General features: G+C 41.3%; 1 protein-coding gene across 2 annotated transcripts in view; it reads left to right on the top strand.

The window, feature by feature from the left end:
• The window catches only part of PTPRM (protein tyrosine phosphatase receptor type M), a 720,054-nt gene that overhangs the window by 437,126 nt on the left and 265,803 nt on the right, over positions 1-17,125 (top strand). For both annotated transcript variants that reach the window (XM_057698229.1, XM_057698230.1), the window contains exons 10-11: positions 5,158-5,359; positions 8,163-8,265. In XM_057698229.1, the coding sequence (XP_057554212.1) occupies positions 5,158-5,359; positions 8,163-8,265 (305 nt within the window). The remainder of the gene's footprint in view (positions 1-5,157; positions 5,360-8,162; positions 8,266-17,125) is intronic.

Raw genomic sequence — 17,125 nt, forward strand, 5'->3', positions numbered from 1 at the left:
GAGAATTGGGGGGCGCTGTTTGGTGACAGTATTCAAGGCCATCCATGGTCCCATCCCAACTGATATTTATTACTGTATCTCCCTTGATTCTCTTGGAATCGAATGAGCTGTGTGTATGGAGTTTTCTTTTCCTCAGGAACCTTCTCATCTGTCACACCTGCTTCTGCTCACACCCTTCTTTCCTCCTGACGTCCTCCCCTCGTTCTCCTCCAATGGCACTTCTGCGTCTCTTTCAGCGTTTCAGTCAAATTTTGAACTTTTCCCTCCAGTATCCTAGGTTCTTGCGTCTCCTGGAATCAGATTTACTTGTTGGTCCCTTTGATTCCTTGCCCCTCCGTTGACAGACTGTATTTGAGGCTGGCTGGCACTGCAACCTAATCACACTCCCTGGAAGGTCGATTCCCCTCCTGGTCAGAGACTGTGTGTTATCCCACTCTGGTTCTTTAGAATTTGAGACTTAGTCAGAGGAGGGGAAGAAGCTGCTGGAGTATTTCAGGCACTGGCCTGCCAATCAGAAATCATCTGCCGTGAGCAGCAGCTGACTCCACCTCACCTAATGTGACCCCACGTATGTCATCTGCGTGTCAGTTTGCTTTTGGCGTGGGCATCCCATCAAGTCCCTGAGTCCACCCGGAGATGCCAGTGTTCTCCATGGAGGCAGCATTACAATCACCTTGACCCCCAACCAGTGAAACGGCCAAGTGTGAGCCCAGCCCCTGACCTCCCTCCTGGGAGTCCCCGCTGCTCATCCTCGGCCTGGTACTTACTAAGCACTTAATAAATGTACTGAATAAACCAGTGAAAGAATAAATACCCAAAGGGCATGTTGCATTTGGGTTTGAGCATGGAGCCAGGTGTCCTTCAGAAGTACGGTCAGGAGGACAGATGCTACTGACCATCAACTGCGCAGGTAGTGGAGTTCTAGGGTCAAGTTCACTGTGTTTCCGAGAATCCTTTATATCCCTGGAATTCAGACTCCCAGGGCTCTGGTTGGGTTTGAGGGGGAATCCATGAACTTTTTGACATTTTGTGTCCACTTGGATACAACATGGTTGTTAGGGATTCATTAGAGGTGAGGGAGAGGATTCAGGATTTTTAAGAGGAGTGTATACATGCATTATTACAGATTATTACGGGTCGGGGAGAGAGGAGGTTGGGAAGAGAGGATCTGTGCTTTTAAACAAACTATCAAGGACTGTGACCGCAAGAACCCAGTCTAGCTGATCCTGCAAGGCCATGGCTAGAGGCAGGAAGAAACCCATCAGCCCTTGTAAAACAGCAGGTCCTTTGATAAAGCATTTGCTTTTTGCTTTGTGGTCTGTACCAATGGAGCAGACATCCTTCCTGCTGCACCGTGAGCATGTGTGAGTACGTGCATTCACCTGCTCTCCCCAGGAGTCTTTAGGAAAATATATACAGAGTGCCAAATATTTACTGATTACAGCAAGATCAGAAAGAAGAATAAGATATCACTCTTCAGAAGGAGGAGACAATTGTATGAAAAATTCCAATTCCTTTGGCATGTTTAAATAACAATTTCAGACTACAAAGAGCTCTTACAGCATTCCATGACTTATTGCCAAATGGACGGTAGGGACACAGTCACAACATCCAAGATATAGATGGACACATTTTTGGTTCCATTTTCAAACTCCCAGCAGCATCTTTGAAAGCATTTCCTGCTTAACACACTTTATTCTTTTGATTTCTATGACAGCTGTCTCTTTGGGCTTCTCCCTGCTTTCTGGCTCTGCTTCTCTGCCCTGTATTAAATATCAGCGTTTCCCCAGGGACCTCATCCAGTCCTGAACTGTAATGTTCCGACGCGGCTCATCCCCACATCTCTACTTCCAGCCCAGACCTCTCAGCTCCCAGCCCTGTGTCCTACATGGTGTGTCCACCTGACTGTCACAAGCATCTCCACCTCGACATACCCACACCCAGCAGTGAACTTCTCATTCATTCTGGCCCTTTTCAGTAAGTGGGGCATCCTTTGCTCACGCGCAAACATGGAGCCTGTCTTGGTTCCTCCATCTCTTCCGCCACATCCAGCCCATCACTGAGTTCTGTCCACTTCGGCTCTAAACCATGAAGATCTTTTCATGCATTTCTCTCTTATCCATCCCACCCTTGGTCCAAGCCACTGCCTTCTCTCACCTGTGCTGTGGCCTCACCCACAGCCTCCGCTGGGGCTCCTGGGGGTCCCTCTACTATCTTTGGTGCTCCCTTCAATAAAGCAACCCTCCACCTGGCAGCCAAAGTGATCTCTTTATAAGGGAAATCAAATCATTTTATCGTCACACTTAAAATTGTTCAAAGTCCCCCATTGTATGTCTCCACACTTTCTCCCTTGGGGTACAGTGTGGTGCAGGGAATGGCCCCGCCCACTTCTCCAGCCCCCACCCCCCAACCACGCCCACCTTGCTGGCCAGTTTGGCGGGGGTGAGGGTGGGGGGCAGCCACAGGGGCCTTCTTTCTGTCCATCACCTGTGCCTGGGATGCTCCTGCTTCACGCCTTAGTTCATGCTGTTCTTCCCCAAACTCTGGGCCTGGCTGACACCTTCCCAAGTTCAGGTCTCCTCCAGTTACCTGTCATCTCAGTGGGCCCCTCCCCGACCATTCTGAATGGATGTGCGTGGGCCCCTCCCCCACAATCCCCTTCATCTTAGCATCCTGTTTGTTTCTTCATGGCACTTAGTGTCTAAAAATTATTAATTTACTTGCTGGATGTCTCCCCAGCTCCTCCCCACTCCAGTCCAGATTCTTCGCTTCTGAGGGCAGGGCCTGTGTCCACCTGCTGACCACAGTGCTCCTGCGCGCAGATGCCAAGCTCAGTCTTTGAGTGGCAGGAGGGAATCTGAATTCACGGTGGAGGAGAGGGAACGGAGTTAACCCTCTCACGTTCCAGGCAGGTGAAAGTATATAAGCAAAAGCAGCGTCAGGAAAGCCCAGTGTTTGTGGGGCAGTAAATCTTAATCCCTTAACGAGGACAGAAGAAAATATCATGTCATTTTGTCAAGGATTCAGAAATAAGTTTGGCGAAGAAGGCATAGGCACGTCTTAAGCACGGAGCTCAGAAGTTTGAACTTCGTCCCATATGCTTTTACATCCCATTGACGTTTTTGTAAGGCCAGTGCTTATGCTAATTATTCTGCATCATAACTGCTGGGTTGGGTCTCTCCTTACCCACCAGACTGTTACCTCCCCTCCCAGGCAGGTACCGTGTTTAAGTCACCACATGAGACCCCAGCCCAGAGCACATGCTTGGCACACAAGAGACACGCGGGGAAGATGCTGTGAGTGAGGGAATTCATGAATTTGCTGTGAGTGAGGGAATTCATGAATTTGGGGGAGCACTTATGTTGTCACGGTTTAGATCTGCCTTCTCCACCTCTTCTCTGGGGCTTTCAGGGTGGAGGTCAAGTGAGCAGCTAAGCACACAGTGGTGACATTGACATCCCCCGACAGCAGCTGGGAGTGGATGTGGTCTTGTCTCCTGACTCAGAGGAAGCTTGTGAGGGAAGCCCGAGTGAGGGTTCATGGCAGATCTGCTGCCTGACTGTGAGGGTGTCGTGCACAGTGGTGATTAATATACACAGCAAACATTTTCTTGCCAAAGCGTAGTTGATTCAATCTAAATATTCTTTCAGAGAGGTCTCCTTAATTATAATGACATGGTATAAATATAAGAAGAAAGAATGTCAATTATCACTTGGTATAATAACAGTGTTAGTGTTCATGCACATAAATTATAAGTAACTTTAACCTATTTAAAAGCAAGAAAAGTGCTCAGTTTTGCAATTTAAAACTTTTGAATATGCCACACTTAAAAATTATGTCATTACAACCAGTAGAAGTTAGTAATCACCCCGAAAATGCATGTTCTTGAGGAGTTGATGAACTACTTAGAGTGAAATTCTTTAAAACATCATTTGAAAAGGTGAAATTTAAAGACACCTATATTTATTTTCACACAATCCAGACTCATCCAGGGTGATTTGAACACCCGTTAGGTGGCAAACATAAAGCTTCCAGAACTGCACTGTGTCCACAATGGCAGCTCCTAGTCACATGGGAAAATTTAAATTTAAATTTTAGTTAATTAAAATAAAATGACTCACAGACATAGAAGACAAACTTATGGTTACCAAAGAGGGAAGGGGAGGGAGGGATAAATGAGCAGTTTGGGATTAATATAGACACATTACTATATATAAAATAGATAAACAGCAAGGGCCTATTGTATAGCACGTGGAACTATACTCAATATCTTGTAATAACCTATAATGGAAAAGAATCTGGAAAAGAATACATATATATGTAAGTAAAAGTTATACATATATATGTATAACTGAATCACTTTGCTGTATTCCTCAAACTAATACAACATTGTAAATCAACTAACTTCAATATTTTAAAAATATTTTTAAAAATAATAAAGTGAAATAAAATTTTCAGTTCCCCAGTCTCACCAACCGTGTTTCCAGTGCTCCGTGGCCACTTGTGGCTAGGGGCCACCACACTGAAGACTGCAGAGTAGAACATTCCCATCCTGACAGTCCTACTGGACAGCATTGCTCTAAAGAAAAAAGTAAATAGGACACATTGCAAACACCACAGTCATTGCATCAAGAGCTACTGACACGCATCTAGGATTTATTTTTGGAGCAAATATCGTTGCCTATATTGAGGAAAACGCTTAAAAGTGCCCTTGTTCCCAGTAAACAATAATCCTATTCAGTGCAAAGTCAGACTCTGGGCCCTGGATGAGAGATGAGGCCCTCCCCTTGTAGGGTCCTTATCTCTCTGAGCTAGGTGTCTATTTTGTTATTTTGTTTTAAGCCAGCTGTAATGTAGTTTTCCAACATGACCTTTTGAAAGCAAACAGCTTCAAGGTATTAGCTTAAACCTGAACTCATTCTTTATGTTCTAATCTACTGGCTTTCAGTTCCTCTGTCTATAAAAGTAATAACTCGTCACAGTTTTGGCTGTGTTCCTGTGCCTGTTCACTGGATCCAGGATTGGAAGAGTCTAAGGGAGCAGGAGAGCTTATCATAAAACGTCTGACAGTGCATACATCAGGAGGGCTTATTGGATAAAGATGCAGTCTCGGTCCATCTGCCCCAGGTATTTCATCACATCCGTCTTCTCTTACAGATCACCTACAAAGCAGTCAGTTCCTTTGACCCAGAAATAGATCTATCCAATCAAAGTGGAAGAGTTTCAAAACTGGGAAATGAAACCCACTTTCTGTTTTTCGGACTCTATCCGGGCACCACGTACTCCTTCACCATCCGAGCTAGCACGGCTAAGGGTTTTGGACCTCCAGCCACAAATCAGTTCACCACCAAAATATCAGGTATCGTATATTCATGAGCTGTATCTTCTATCAGAAGTAGCATTTGGGTACTTTTCCATTCCCATTGTCAAGTCTGCTGAGCTCACCCAAACGTACACATAAATTTGTATTTTGGGATGTATGAAAAATCAAACTCATGGAAGTCAGTGAAATGCTACAAGTATTTATCATTTGGGAGCTTCAGATCGTTATCCAGCATCAGGAAGTAGGCACCATTTTAAGAGTGTTCATTGGATAACTTGGACGTGAGCAGGAGATGCTATCCCGAATACTCTCAGCCCTTCACAGTCCCATGTTCCCAGAGCAGCAGCGTTGGGAAAATCTCTGGAACGAGATCTCTTATGATGGACTGCTCAGCAGAAAGGCAGCGTGAATTATGTGGCGTCCCTTCCAGAAGGCTCAGCCTTCCTTGGGACCTCCACCATTAGTAGTTTCACTTCCTGAAGGGCGAGGTGACTGCAGTGGGGTGGGGCACCGGGCACTTACATCCGCCAGCTTTTTTCTTGTAGAGACTCCATTATACCATCCCACCAAAGACATAATTTGGGAAATATTTCTGGGCATGTGCAACTGTGCAGAAAATGTCTTTGTGCTTCAGACTGGAGGCAATGGAGTTGCCATCTGGTGTGGGCTCTGCAGCGGCAGTAAACACAATTCCAGGGACGTTTTCCTTTTCCCTTCTTTTCCCCTTTGGGTCTGAGTGGGGAAGTGTTTGAGTTTGGGCTGTGACTGTTTTGGTTGGTGGTAGAGGAGCAGGAGGCGGGTGAGGGCGGTAACCTCCCATCCGTCGAGGTCAGCTAAGGAGTATTTAGCCTGATTTTTATCTTTTGTCCCTCAGCCCTAATTTTGTGAAAGTTTTTCTTTAGGATTGAAGAAAGGGAAAGACAACTCGAGTACTGGAAGGCTTCTACTAGGTGTATGAGGGAGAAGGGAGGTTTAGAATTTTGTTTCTAAGCAATTATAACTTAAGGGATAACTTTGCATGTGTAAGATTTAATTTATGAGCACAAACTTGAAATTTAATAGACACAATATTTGATAGAAAGCATGACTTATAAAAACAATATGGGGAGTTGGAAAAGAGGAAGATCATTCAGGAGGTTAGGAAAATGACATAAGTTGTACAGATGCCTGAGTAGAAAGACCACTGGGCCTGGCATCAGAAAATATGGGGTTTTGTGACCATTTTTCCAAGTACTTCTTCTCTGATCGTGATCAAGTGAATTTACCCCTGGATGTAAATTAAGATGATCTTATCTGTTGTATGAATTTATCCTGGAGATTTAAGGAGGTAACGTGTGCCAGCGTACATACCTCCAAGCCCCTTTTTTGGTAGTTTATGACTATGGAAACCATATTTCAAAGATTTTTATCTTAAAGAGGCTATTCTTTTAGAAAAAAAATTCATTTTTACCATTTGTATTAGATAAAAATTCTTGTTGGTGTGAGTCTAGCCACTCTTAGCCCATCAAGTTCAACAGTTCTATCCCAAAGCAAAGCCATTGACATTTTAGGTAGCCTACAAAGGCTTATTAAGAATAACCATTTGATTTTTATAGTTCAAAAAAAAATTACAGCATATGAACCCCTATTTTCTACTTTCGTTGACCTCAGAGAACAACTCTCTATACAAAATGTGATCCTGTGTTATAAATTGGAGTTAATTTTTCATAGAATTGGAGCTAATTTTAATGCTGAGACAACCCAATAAATGGACCTGAGCTATAACCCATGTCTTTTACATAAAAGCTTTTTATATGTAAGAGATTTAGAAAACTATATTTGCAAAAAAATGATCTCTAGTGTTCTCACCAAGTACCTAGACCTGAGGATCTTATAAAGGCCACGTGCCCCCCCCCCCAACATCACAGCCTTTATGAAATGATGTCTCTTTTCCACAGTGATGACAAAATTACCAAAGAGCTCTGTTATCTTTTCATAATGAGACTTAACAATCTAGAAAACAAAGAATGCCAGGAAATGGCCTTGGAAACAAGATCCACATCGGGAAGAGGGCTAACATTTGTAGAATTATATTTGCCTGGCTCTCTTTATCTATTATCTCTTTGAATTCCTGTAATAACCCTGGAGGGTAATTTCTCCTATTTTGAAAGATGAGTTAACTGAAGCTTCAGAGATAATTATTGCGCCTAAGTTCCCATGCTGGTCAAAACAAAACTTAACAGAAAGTCCAACCCAAGCCTTTCTTACTTCAACTCAGTATCTTTTCCGCTGTCATGCTTTCCCAGAGAGCCCACAAGTGGTCACTGGGTCCAGCAAGCCCCTCTGACTCCTAAGGCCCTCTTCACGTCTCCAGATGGGTCTTTGGTACACAAAAAACCTTGACTTGGGAGAACTGAAATGATCAGTTTTATGATCCTAGTAATTATTTCTTAAATTTGCATTTAATATTTTAAGAAAAGCATATGTACAGAAAAGCACACAAATTTATCTTACAATTTACAATTTAATTACAATGATGTACATATATGTGTGGGTGTAATGGCTACACCCATTTAGTGAGAATCCAAATCGAGAAACAGACAATTACTAACACCTCCGAAGCCCCCCTCATACCCCTTCACAGGTTAAACTCAAGACCAGAGTCAACACATGCTGGTTATAACAGTTGTCCTTGATGTTCAGGGTTGGGTAGATACATCAAGGCTGTTCCTGGTCGGCTCACAGAGGCAATTTAACTAAGTGTGCTGTGTTCTTAGTGCTCGTTGTATATGAAAGTAGAAAGGAAACGGAAAAGACAAACCAGAAATCATGAGTCTCCCATCTCATGCATCTTCCCCAGCACCCTCCATGCCGGCTTATGAACTTGAGACACCCTTGAATCAAACAGACAACACGGTGACGGTCCTGCTGAAGCCTGCACACAGCCGAGGCGCGCCTGTCAGGTACCAAGCGGAGAAGGGGTGGTTTTAGGTGAAAACTGAAATCAAATGGGTTAATTCCTCGCGTGTGTCTCTAGAGATTTGCTGCAGACCTGTCAGCATGTAAACCCATATCCTTATTATGAGCTCTAATTAAAAGAAAAGACTGAGAGAAAGAAAAGGGCTTTGATGTGGGGTGATTCAAGTATTGTGTAAAGAGTTTGATTCTGATGCAAGTGGGTTGTTCTTTGAAGATAAGGAATGAAAACCCCAGTCTCTTTGGAGGTGGCTTTACTCCTAAAAGGTAATTGCTGGCTACAATTTAGTTACCAAAGGGCAGATGGTATTGGTATCCTGAGCCCTATTCCTTAAGTGGACTTTCATGGGGTGTTTTTGTTTGTGTTTTGTTTACATGGAGTTTTAAGTCCTTAATCCTTAGTAAATTGGCTAATCTCTCAATTGAATATGTGATGTATACCTATTTTTTTTAAAGAAACAGGTGATTGGAAAGACGATTGGAAAGTCTTTATTTGAACAGATTTAAGTTTATTACCACCATGTAGGCCCCATTTTTCATCTCATGATGATTTATATAGCTAAGAAATTACAAAGTGTAACTTTTACAGTGAATGAATAAAATAAATTTATTCTTCTTAGGAAGGAGCAAAGGAATGCCTGAATAACTCTTGAGTATGAACTTGTCATAAGCTCATTAATCTATATAAATGAAATTTCTACTTGTTTCAGAGGGATTCAGATATTTTGTACTATCAGAGTAGATTCCCTTCAAAATAATCTATTCCTTTGAATAGCATTCTCCAAGGAAACATTTACATTCACCATTAAGGCTATAGGGGGTTTCTTTCCCTGTGCCTTTCGTAGGATTTTATTTCGTTAACCTTTTGAAACCTGGCTGTCTTTGATCATGTTTTCACTACAGTATCAAAGCCCGATCCATTGGACTTCTTTCTGCCTGATAAGCTATGTAAGTTTCAGTTCACAGACTCAAGATGAAAAACAGACAAGCATTAGTTGATAGAGAATTCAAATTAGGGTATGCTCACAGAAATTTTTCTTTGAAAACCCTACAGAATGGTATGAAACAATTTTTAGTTTACTCTGCTGACTTCACATGGAGCCCATGTAAGGGATTTCAGATGGCCACTCATAGGTGCAGTAAGTGAGAACACTCTGAAATACGTAAAAGCTCTATTTTGGATGTAAGATATTATTTCTGCAAGAAAAGTAATGCCACTGACGCTGCCCAGGCCCTTTGGGTTGACTTGTGTGGCGCTGGAGTTGCACGAACTGAATGACCCCAGGCTCCTCCTCATCAGATGGGCTGTCCAAGACCCAAGCATACCTGTGGCCGTGGGTCAGACCTTTTCACTCCAGAAAGCCGAATCATTATTAAATGAAAATTGACGCTCTGACTGTGGCCTTGAGAACATCATTTTTTTCCTGACCGATTTAAGAGTTGCCCAGACTCAGCAATAACAGGCCATTAGGCCAGAAGTCCGGGTTCTACCGCAGAGACATCACGATGAAATCAGGGGGTAGAGGTCGCTCACTTTCAGAGCCTCTAAACTGAAGGAAGCTGAAACCCTAACCATTTCTCCAACATTCTACTTTATTCTTATAAAAATGTGTTTCACACATTTTCTATTCTTGTTGCGTCTTTCCTTGTAAACTTTCAGTTAGATTGCCATCTGCATCTTTGTGTAGGTCTTTTCCCAGTCTGAGTTTTCAAATAACATTTCTTTGGGCCGTGTCCCCAGAACCCCTTTTCTTATCTTTTTTTTTTTAATTTATTTATTTATTATTTTGGGGGGGTACACCAAGTTCAATCATCTGTTTTTATACACATATCCCCATATTCCCTCCCTCCCTCAACTCCCTTCTTATCTTTTTTTTTTTAATTTTATTTTATTTTATTTTATTTTATTTTTTGGGGGGGGTACATCAGGTTCCTTCTTATCTTTTTAAAGTGTCACTTGTGTCCCAAACAACTATTCATATTTTCCATCATCTGCCTTGCTAAGGAATGATTTTGTTCTTTTCTTTACACCTTTCTAGTTGTTTTGGGGACTTTGAAGGCGTTTTACTTAGCTAGCTGTAGACATCCTCAGGCTTTTTATTTTTATATCTATAAAAATACAAATTCAAATGCTGGTCAGGGTGTCTAAAACACAGGTCTCACGTCATTTCATCAGGCCCAGCTCTAACTCTGTCTTCACACAGTTTATCTTGTCACATGCTCTTTCACACCTGACATACTGCCTGATTCCCCAAGTTCGGCACTGCTTTGCTGTTTTATGAAATATCATCTTGTTATTGGCTAAGCATTCCTAGAATTGGCTGGGGTCATTTTGTGTTCTGCCTTTATTATGCCTTCTTCCATAATGTTAGCAGCTTGAATTGAACAACTTTACTATCTGTATCCATCCTGGAAATGTGTAATGCTGGAACCATGATCAATTCTTATAGCAAACTGTTCAGTAAGCATTACAGGGAAATCCACTCCAGATGCCACCTTTACTGGAAGGTTGCTTGTCTTAAATGGGTAAATTTTACCGGCACAAATTTGAGAGAGGAAATTATCTCAAACTCACCTGTCAGAAAGATTTTTTTTTTTTTTTTGCAGAAAAGTGAATATTCTCTTCAAAGGATTCATTGTTATAGTACAGCATAATGGGACTGATTATCTATTGAGTAGATAGATGGAAGACCAATATATCTAGCAAGACTAGTTTGGAAAAAAATGTCCATAATACGCTCAGTCTAAATGGGGTATATGAAAATTTTCAATTTCATTTAATGTTTAGAGAAAGAAGAACTCTGATTAGGGAATCATAGGGACCTAAAATATAAAGCCATAATGTAGATTGAAACATTTGAACACATCTGGAAATTTGCAAAATGCACATGTAATCAAACTGCAATACAAGAAAGCTTTTCCCAAATGGTAAAATAAATACTAGAAGAGGAAATGGAAGTGAACATCTGTTGGCTTTCCTGGATTTTGCACAGAATTATGTGTTCAAAAATACTGTCATTGTGTGATTGCAAAAAAACCATTCTTTCGATTGATTTGATTTTTCTTTAATCCATATTCATTGGTGTTGAAAATTTAGTCATACTTGACTGAGGCACTTCACTAAGTGAGGTGCTTGTATATTGATTCCACTGCAAACACTCAGCTTGGTTGATGCAGATTCTTGAAATTGCACTAAACTCTCAATGTAAATGATTGCTGTCTTTTTATCGATCAATGCATCAGCTGTCACATAAAATTATGTAAATCCTGAGATGGCCATGAAGAACACAAATTCCATCATTCCAGCCAGTAAAGTAGCACCTAGGACAGAATTTTAATGTCTGTTCATGGATTCAATTTTTTGTCTTTAATAAGACAGGGAAAAGCTTAATTTTCTTTTACTTATTTAGAATCACCTCATTTCTCTCTCTTCTCCTTTCCATTGTTTATTACATGCAGACACAGTCCAACAGAGAAATCCCTTATAATCTGGCAGTAAAAGAGCAACTCTAAATAAAGAATGAGTTGTACACTAACTGTTGTGCTTTTCTTGCACTAATAAAAATTCTGTCTGTGATTTTACTCTTGTGATGTATGTATTTATATATAATCTGCTGTGTGCAGTAACCCTCATTAATGATGTTTTATACCTTCTAATGGGCTGTAGCTTGAGACTCAGTCACGTTTTTGTAATTCAAATGACTCATTTTTGTTCTTTAGGCATTGTTGCTTTAATTTGTTCATAAATGTTTTGGAGCTCTGTGTCTTCTTAATTAAAACTCAGTGCTTGAATATGTTAACTAATTAAATATTTTGATATTCATTTCAGTGAAATGTTCAAAGATTACCAAATCATTCTTTAATTCATTCATTCAGGAGAAACTACTGAGTGGGGAAAACATCTATTACAATTGTGTGCCTACAGGGAGGGACGGAAGGAGGGCAGTAAGCACATCAACAACCAAAGCATTAACACTGAGGCTGAACCATGTGAATGTAATTGTCATTCGTGGCAGCCACTTTGTTCTTCTAATAGAGAGGTAGCCCCGGTTATTTTCTTTTTAATTTGATTGAAGTATGGTTGATTTCCAATGTTGTGTTTAATTTCTGCTGTACAGCAAAGTGACTCAGTTATACATATATGTACACATTCTTTTTCAGATTCTTTTCCATTATGGTTTATCACAGGATATTGAATATAGTTCCCTGTGCTGTACAGTAGGACCTTGTTGTTTATCTGTTTTATATATAGTAGTCTGCATTTGCTAGTCCCAAACTCCCAGTCCTTCCCTCCCCCACACCCTCTCCGCCTTGGCAACCACAAGTTTGTTCTCTACGTCTGTGAGTCTGTGTTTCACAGATATGTTCACTCGTGTCATGTTTTAGAATCCACATATAAATGATATCTTATGGTGCTTGTCTTTCTCTGTCTGACTTACTTCACTTAGTGTAATAATCTCTAGGTCCACCCATGTTGCGGCAGATGGCATTGTTTCATTCTTTTTTATGGCTGAGTAACATTCCATTATGTATGTGTATCACATCTTCTTTATTCATTCCTCTGTCGGTGGACGTTTAGGTTGTTTCCGTGTCTCTAGCCCCGATTATTTGAATGCTGTGTGTTGACAGTCATTGGTGACTTATACTGTGGTTATCCTCTCAGTTGAATGCTTCCTCAACAGTTATGTTGAAAAAGCAATTTGTAAATAGTTTCTGTTGCTGAGAATCAGGGCCAGAATCTGAAAGCAGATAGAAGCATCAGTGCATTATGAATGGGGAAGAGATGAGGGCATAAGGAATCGAAGACATGTTTTGCCTTACTTTTTTAAACGATGTGTCCTGGGTAAGTAAGACTTCAAATGAGTAGGAAGTACTTCTTGTTAGTAAGAGGCAAGTGTAAATGCTTTATTCATCCAAAACACTTCTGACTTAAAAACAAAAAGACTTGTATCATGTAACAGCTGCGGTTTCATAGATGTCAAGAATGTGTTTATTTTTATATAATATGTACAGGTTTTTATTAAACTGATTTTGCCTTGCATTCGTTATCATGGTAGAATGCAAATGTGTGCTATTTTCATTTGCTCCTATCAGCTTTTTCCTTATGCTACTTTGCCTTATGTAGTAAAGTAGGTAACACGTACTGATATTAAAGGCTTGTTGTTAACTTCTAATATTTCCTGGTTTACTCAAATTACTCATCAAATATTCTTTTGTAACAAATTACACAGAAAATTAAAAAGACATTAAAGGATGCTATTTTTCTCATTATAGAGCGCTTTGTCCTTTGAAAACTCCACACTTAGTTTCAGAAGAAAGTGAAGGACAAGTTTTCATCCCATTGAGGATGAATAGGCAGTAAAGCAATTGTATTTATTTTAAGAAAATGTGTTGTATTTCACAAACATCTTCCCTTTGATCCTGGAGCTATGTGGGAACTGAGCTTTATTCTCCTCGTGGGCCTGCACTTGTGCCCCTGGCTGGGTATCACACAGCAGTTTTTGTTAAAGGGACTCAGCATGAGAGTGCCAGGGAGCCTGTGACACCTGCCACCTCAGATGGGACAGTGCAACTAACCTTTGTCAGTAAAAGGAAGGAAAGAGATCATTATTACTAACGAAAGGTAGGGGATAATCACGCATTTTGTTCTAAGTTTCCTATTTTATGGATTACAGTTGTGGGCATATGATTGACTATGGTTTAGAAGCCTGATGTTTGGAAGTACGAACCAGATTCTTTTTACATTTTTTTAAAGCAGCAGCAATCCGTGTGATTGTCTCCCATTTCTAAGTCCCAGGAAAGACATCATCACTCTGTTGTCATCACCTTCTTCGATGCCCTATTCTCCTTCTCCTTCATGCAAGGAGCCTATGAGCATTTCAACATTATAGAGTTCTTGTGAGGATTAAATGAGGTAATATTTTTCCAAACACTTCAAACCATACTTCGCACACACTAAATGCTACCTAAGTATTTTCTCTCGCTCTGGCAGTCTTCAGACTGTAGCAGTAGGTGGTTGATGTTGTTTCTTTTCACACAACCAGTGCTACTCTTCTAACTTTTCCTTCATTTGTCTCATTCTCTTCCAATATGCTATCACAAAAGATCTAATTTGACATGAAAATAAATTAAGGATTTAATAAGTGTCTCTGTCAGTAAAATCCTAAGTAGAATTCCTATAAATTCTGATGTCTCTACTGCATTTTAAAGTTTGATTGCCTCTGGCTACCTGTTTATTTATGCATTTGCAAGTTTTGAGGAATTGATATTATAAATAGGTAATGAACTCTCCTCCAACCGCAGTTCTGTACAACAGCTCTTTAAAGAGGTTGGGTGTTTCCCTGTTGACCCCTGAGTCAGTAGCTAATCATGATCTTTATCAGCTCTGTTGAGTAAATTTAACCATAAAACAAAAGGAAACCGATCTTCTGTTTGGAGCCACTGTAAAAGTAAAGTTCGCAACATGCCGTACCACCAAAGAGTCGATGAGACAGGTAACTTGCTTGGCTCGGTGGAGTCTGATCTTCTCTCCACCCTCAAAGAATCTGACTCTCTCTCCACTCTCTTAAAAGAAAGGTATTTGTGATTCAAGTACCATTTTATGGTCATTTGGTCATTATGATTATATTAGAATTTATTCTCCAGATTCTAAAAATTATTCTTTTGATAAGAATAGTTTTGCCTGAGAGTTTGATCTTGGCCCAGATGAGCCAGTTAAATAGTGATTTACAGGGTTTTTTTGTTATTATTTACCCATAAAAACAGTTTTTCTCTGTATATTGCTTTCTTGCTGGATGACAGTATTATTTTGAGAAAGAGAAAACCATAGTGTAAAACCTCACAATGCAAAGTTTACCTTAAGATCCAAAGATTCTGTAATTTAAAAGTAGCTTCATTTTAAATTAATCTGTTATAAGTCAATGTATAATTTCCAGATCTATCCAGTGCTTAGCTCTAAATTAATTAGAAACTACTGAATCTATCAATAATTAATAAGCAAGATTATTACAGCCTAAAATACAAAATAGTATCAGGTGTCACGCATGGTCTTAGGCAGAATCAGCCTTCCCTCCTTTACCATAGGGATGTAACTATTCTAACATGCAAATAATTACTCTGATTATGCATCACATGAATAGCAGACCAAGTTTTGTAAAATGAGTCCCATGATACGGGGAAAGAACATACTCTTTGGAGAAAATAAACCCAGTTTCACATCCCAGGTCTCAGCAACTAGCTATGTGATGGATACAAATCTCTTAACATTGCTGAGCCTCAGGCTACTCATCTTTCCAAAGCAAAGGTGATGCCACCTTAGCTCACGGAACTGCTGTTGGGGTTACACTGATTCAGTAGACAGTAGGTTCCAAGCACTGTGTGCTTCCCTGGGGATCCACGGGGGCCTGTCATGGGCATTCTTCTCCAGGAGTTTGCTGTCTAGACGCATGAACCCAGCGTGTACTCTGGTCCCTTGTCACAGGGGTGCTGAGGAGCCTGAGGGCAGGGCTGTCCCTGGGGGGGTTGGGTAAGACTCCACAGAGGAGCTGAGTCTGGACAGATGGATGTTGCCCACGGGATGTATGTCACATGGAGACAGGTTACGGACGCGACAGGGACTAAATACTAAGCAAGACAGATGCATCCCAGGAGGGTGAAGAGGACAAAGTCTGCCTGCTCTGGGGGTGAGAGGTGTGTTATAAATAGAGAGGGGTGGTGTGGCAGGATGGGAGAAGCGGAAGGGAGATTGGGGCTAGACGTTATGCTCCATACCAGGGGGTGGGGACATACCTATTAGGCAGTGAGAAGCCATTCCAGGGACTTAGGTAAGGAAAAAATGTAGGGAAGATCAGCTTTAGCCGTGGAGGGCCGGTGAGGAAGGCGGGGCATAGGACAGGTGTGAACGTGCCAGCCCTGCCAGTGTTCCTTTTCACCTGCCCAGTTAAGGTATGGCTAACTCTTAGGGAAGAGCTCTCATAAATGCTAATTTCCTGGGACTTCCTAGGTGGCACCGTGGTTAAGAATCCGCCTGCCAGTGCAGGGGATATGGGTTGGATCCCTGCTCTAGGAAGATCTCACATGCCGCGGAACAACTAAGCCCGTGTGCCACAATTATTGAGCCTGAGTTCTCGAGCCTGTGAGCCAAAACTACTGAGCCCATGTGCCGCAACTACTGAAGCCCATGCACCTAGAGCCCATGCTCCGCAACAAGAGAAGCCACGGCAATGAGGAGCCTGCACACCGTAACAGAGTAGCCCCTGCTCGCCGCAACTAGAGAAAGCCCGTGTACGACGATGAAGACCCAACACAGCCACTAAATAAATAAATAAATTTATTTAAAAATAAATGCTAATTTCATTAGAAACCAGACTTAGGGGAACCAAAACCATTTAGTTTTTTTGGAAGAAAAAAAGAGAATGTATCGCCTAATCAAAATCATTGATGATATTAACTGTGTAAAGTACTGTTAAAGTGAGTACTAGGACACTTGAAATTGAAAAACCAGCTCAGCCATGACTCTGATAATTTACTGGAAATTACTAATCGTGTGAATAGTTTTAAATCCCAATTTCCATAAGTAGTAAATAGGTGGCATTGTTAGTCCATCTTGCTCAGAAGAACCTCCTGGACCTTTCTCTGTTTACTTCTCTCCACCTTCCTTTTACCGTATCACCCTAACCCCTTTGCCCTGAGCCTGTGCTGGGCACTTCGGGGACGATTATTATACATGTTGGGGTGTGTTTGCAATGCCAGCGAATGGACAAGGCGCTGCCTTGGCTTACCCAAAGCCAAGAGCGCAAAGGAGAGAATGCTCCGGGCTGCTTAGCGGATGAGTGTGGCTGGCCCTCG

This window comes from Hippopotamus amphibius, chromosome 11 (assembly GCF_030028045.1).
Source record: "Hippopotamus amphibius kiboko isolate mHipAmp2 chromosome 11, mHipAmp2.hap2, whole genome shotgun sequence".
NCBI classification, from domain to species: domain Eukaryota; kingdom Metazoa; phylum Chordata; class Mammalia; order Artiodactyla; family Hippopotamidae; genus Hippopotamus; species Hippopotamus amphibius.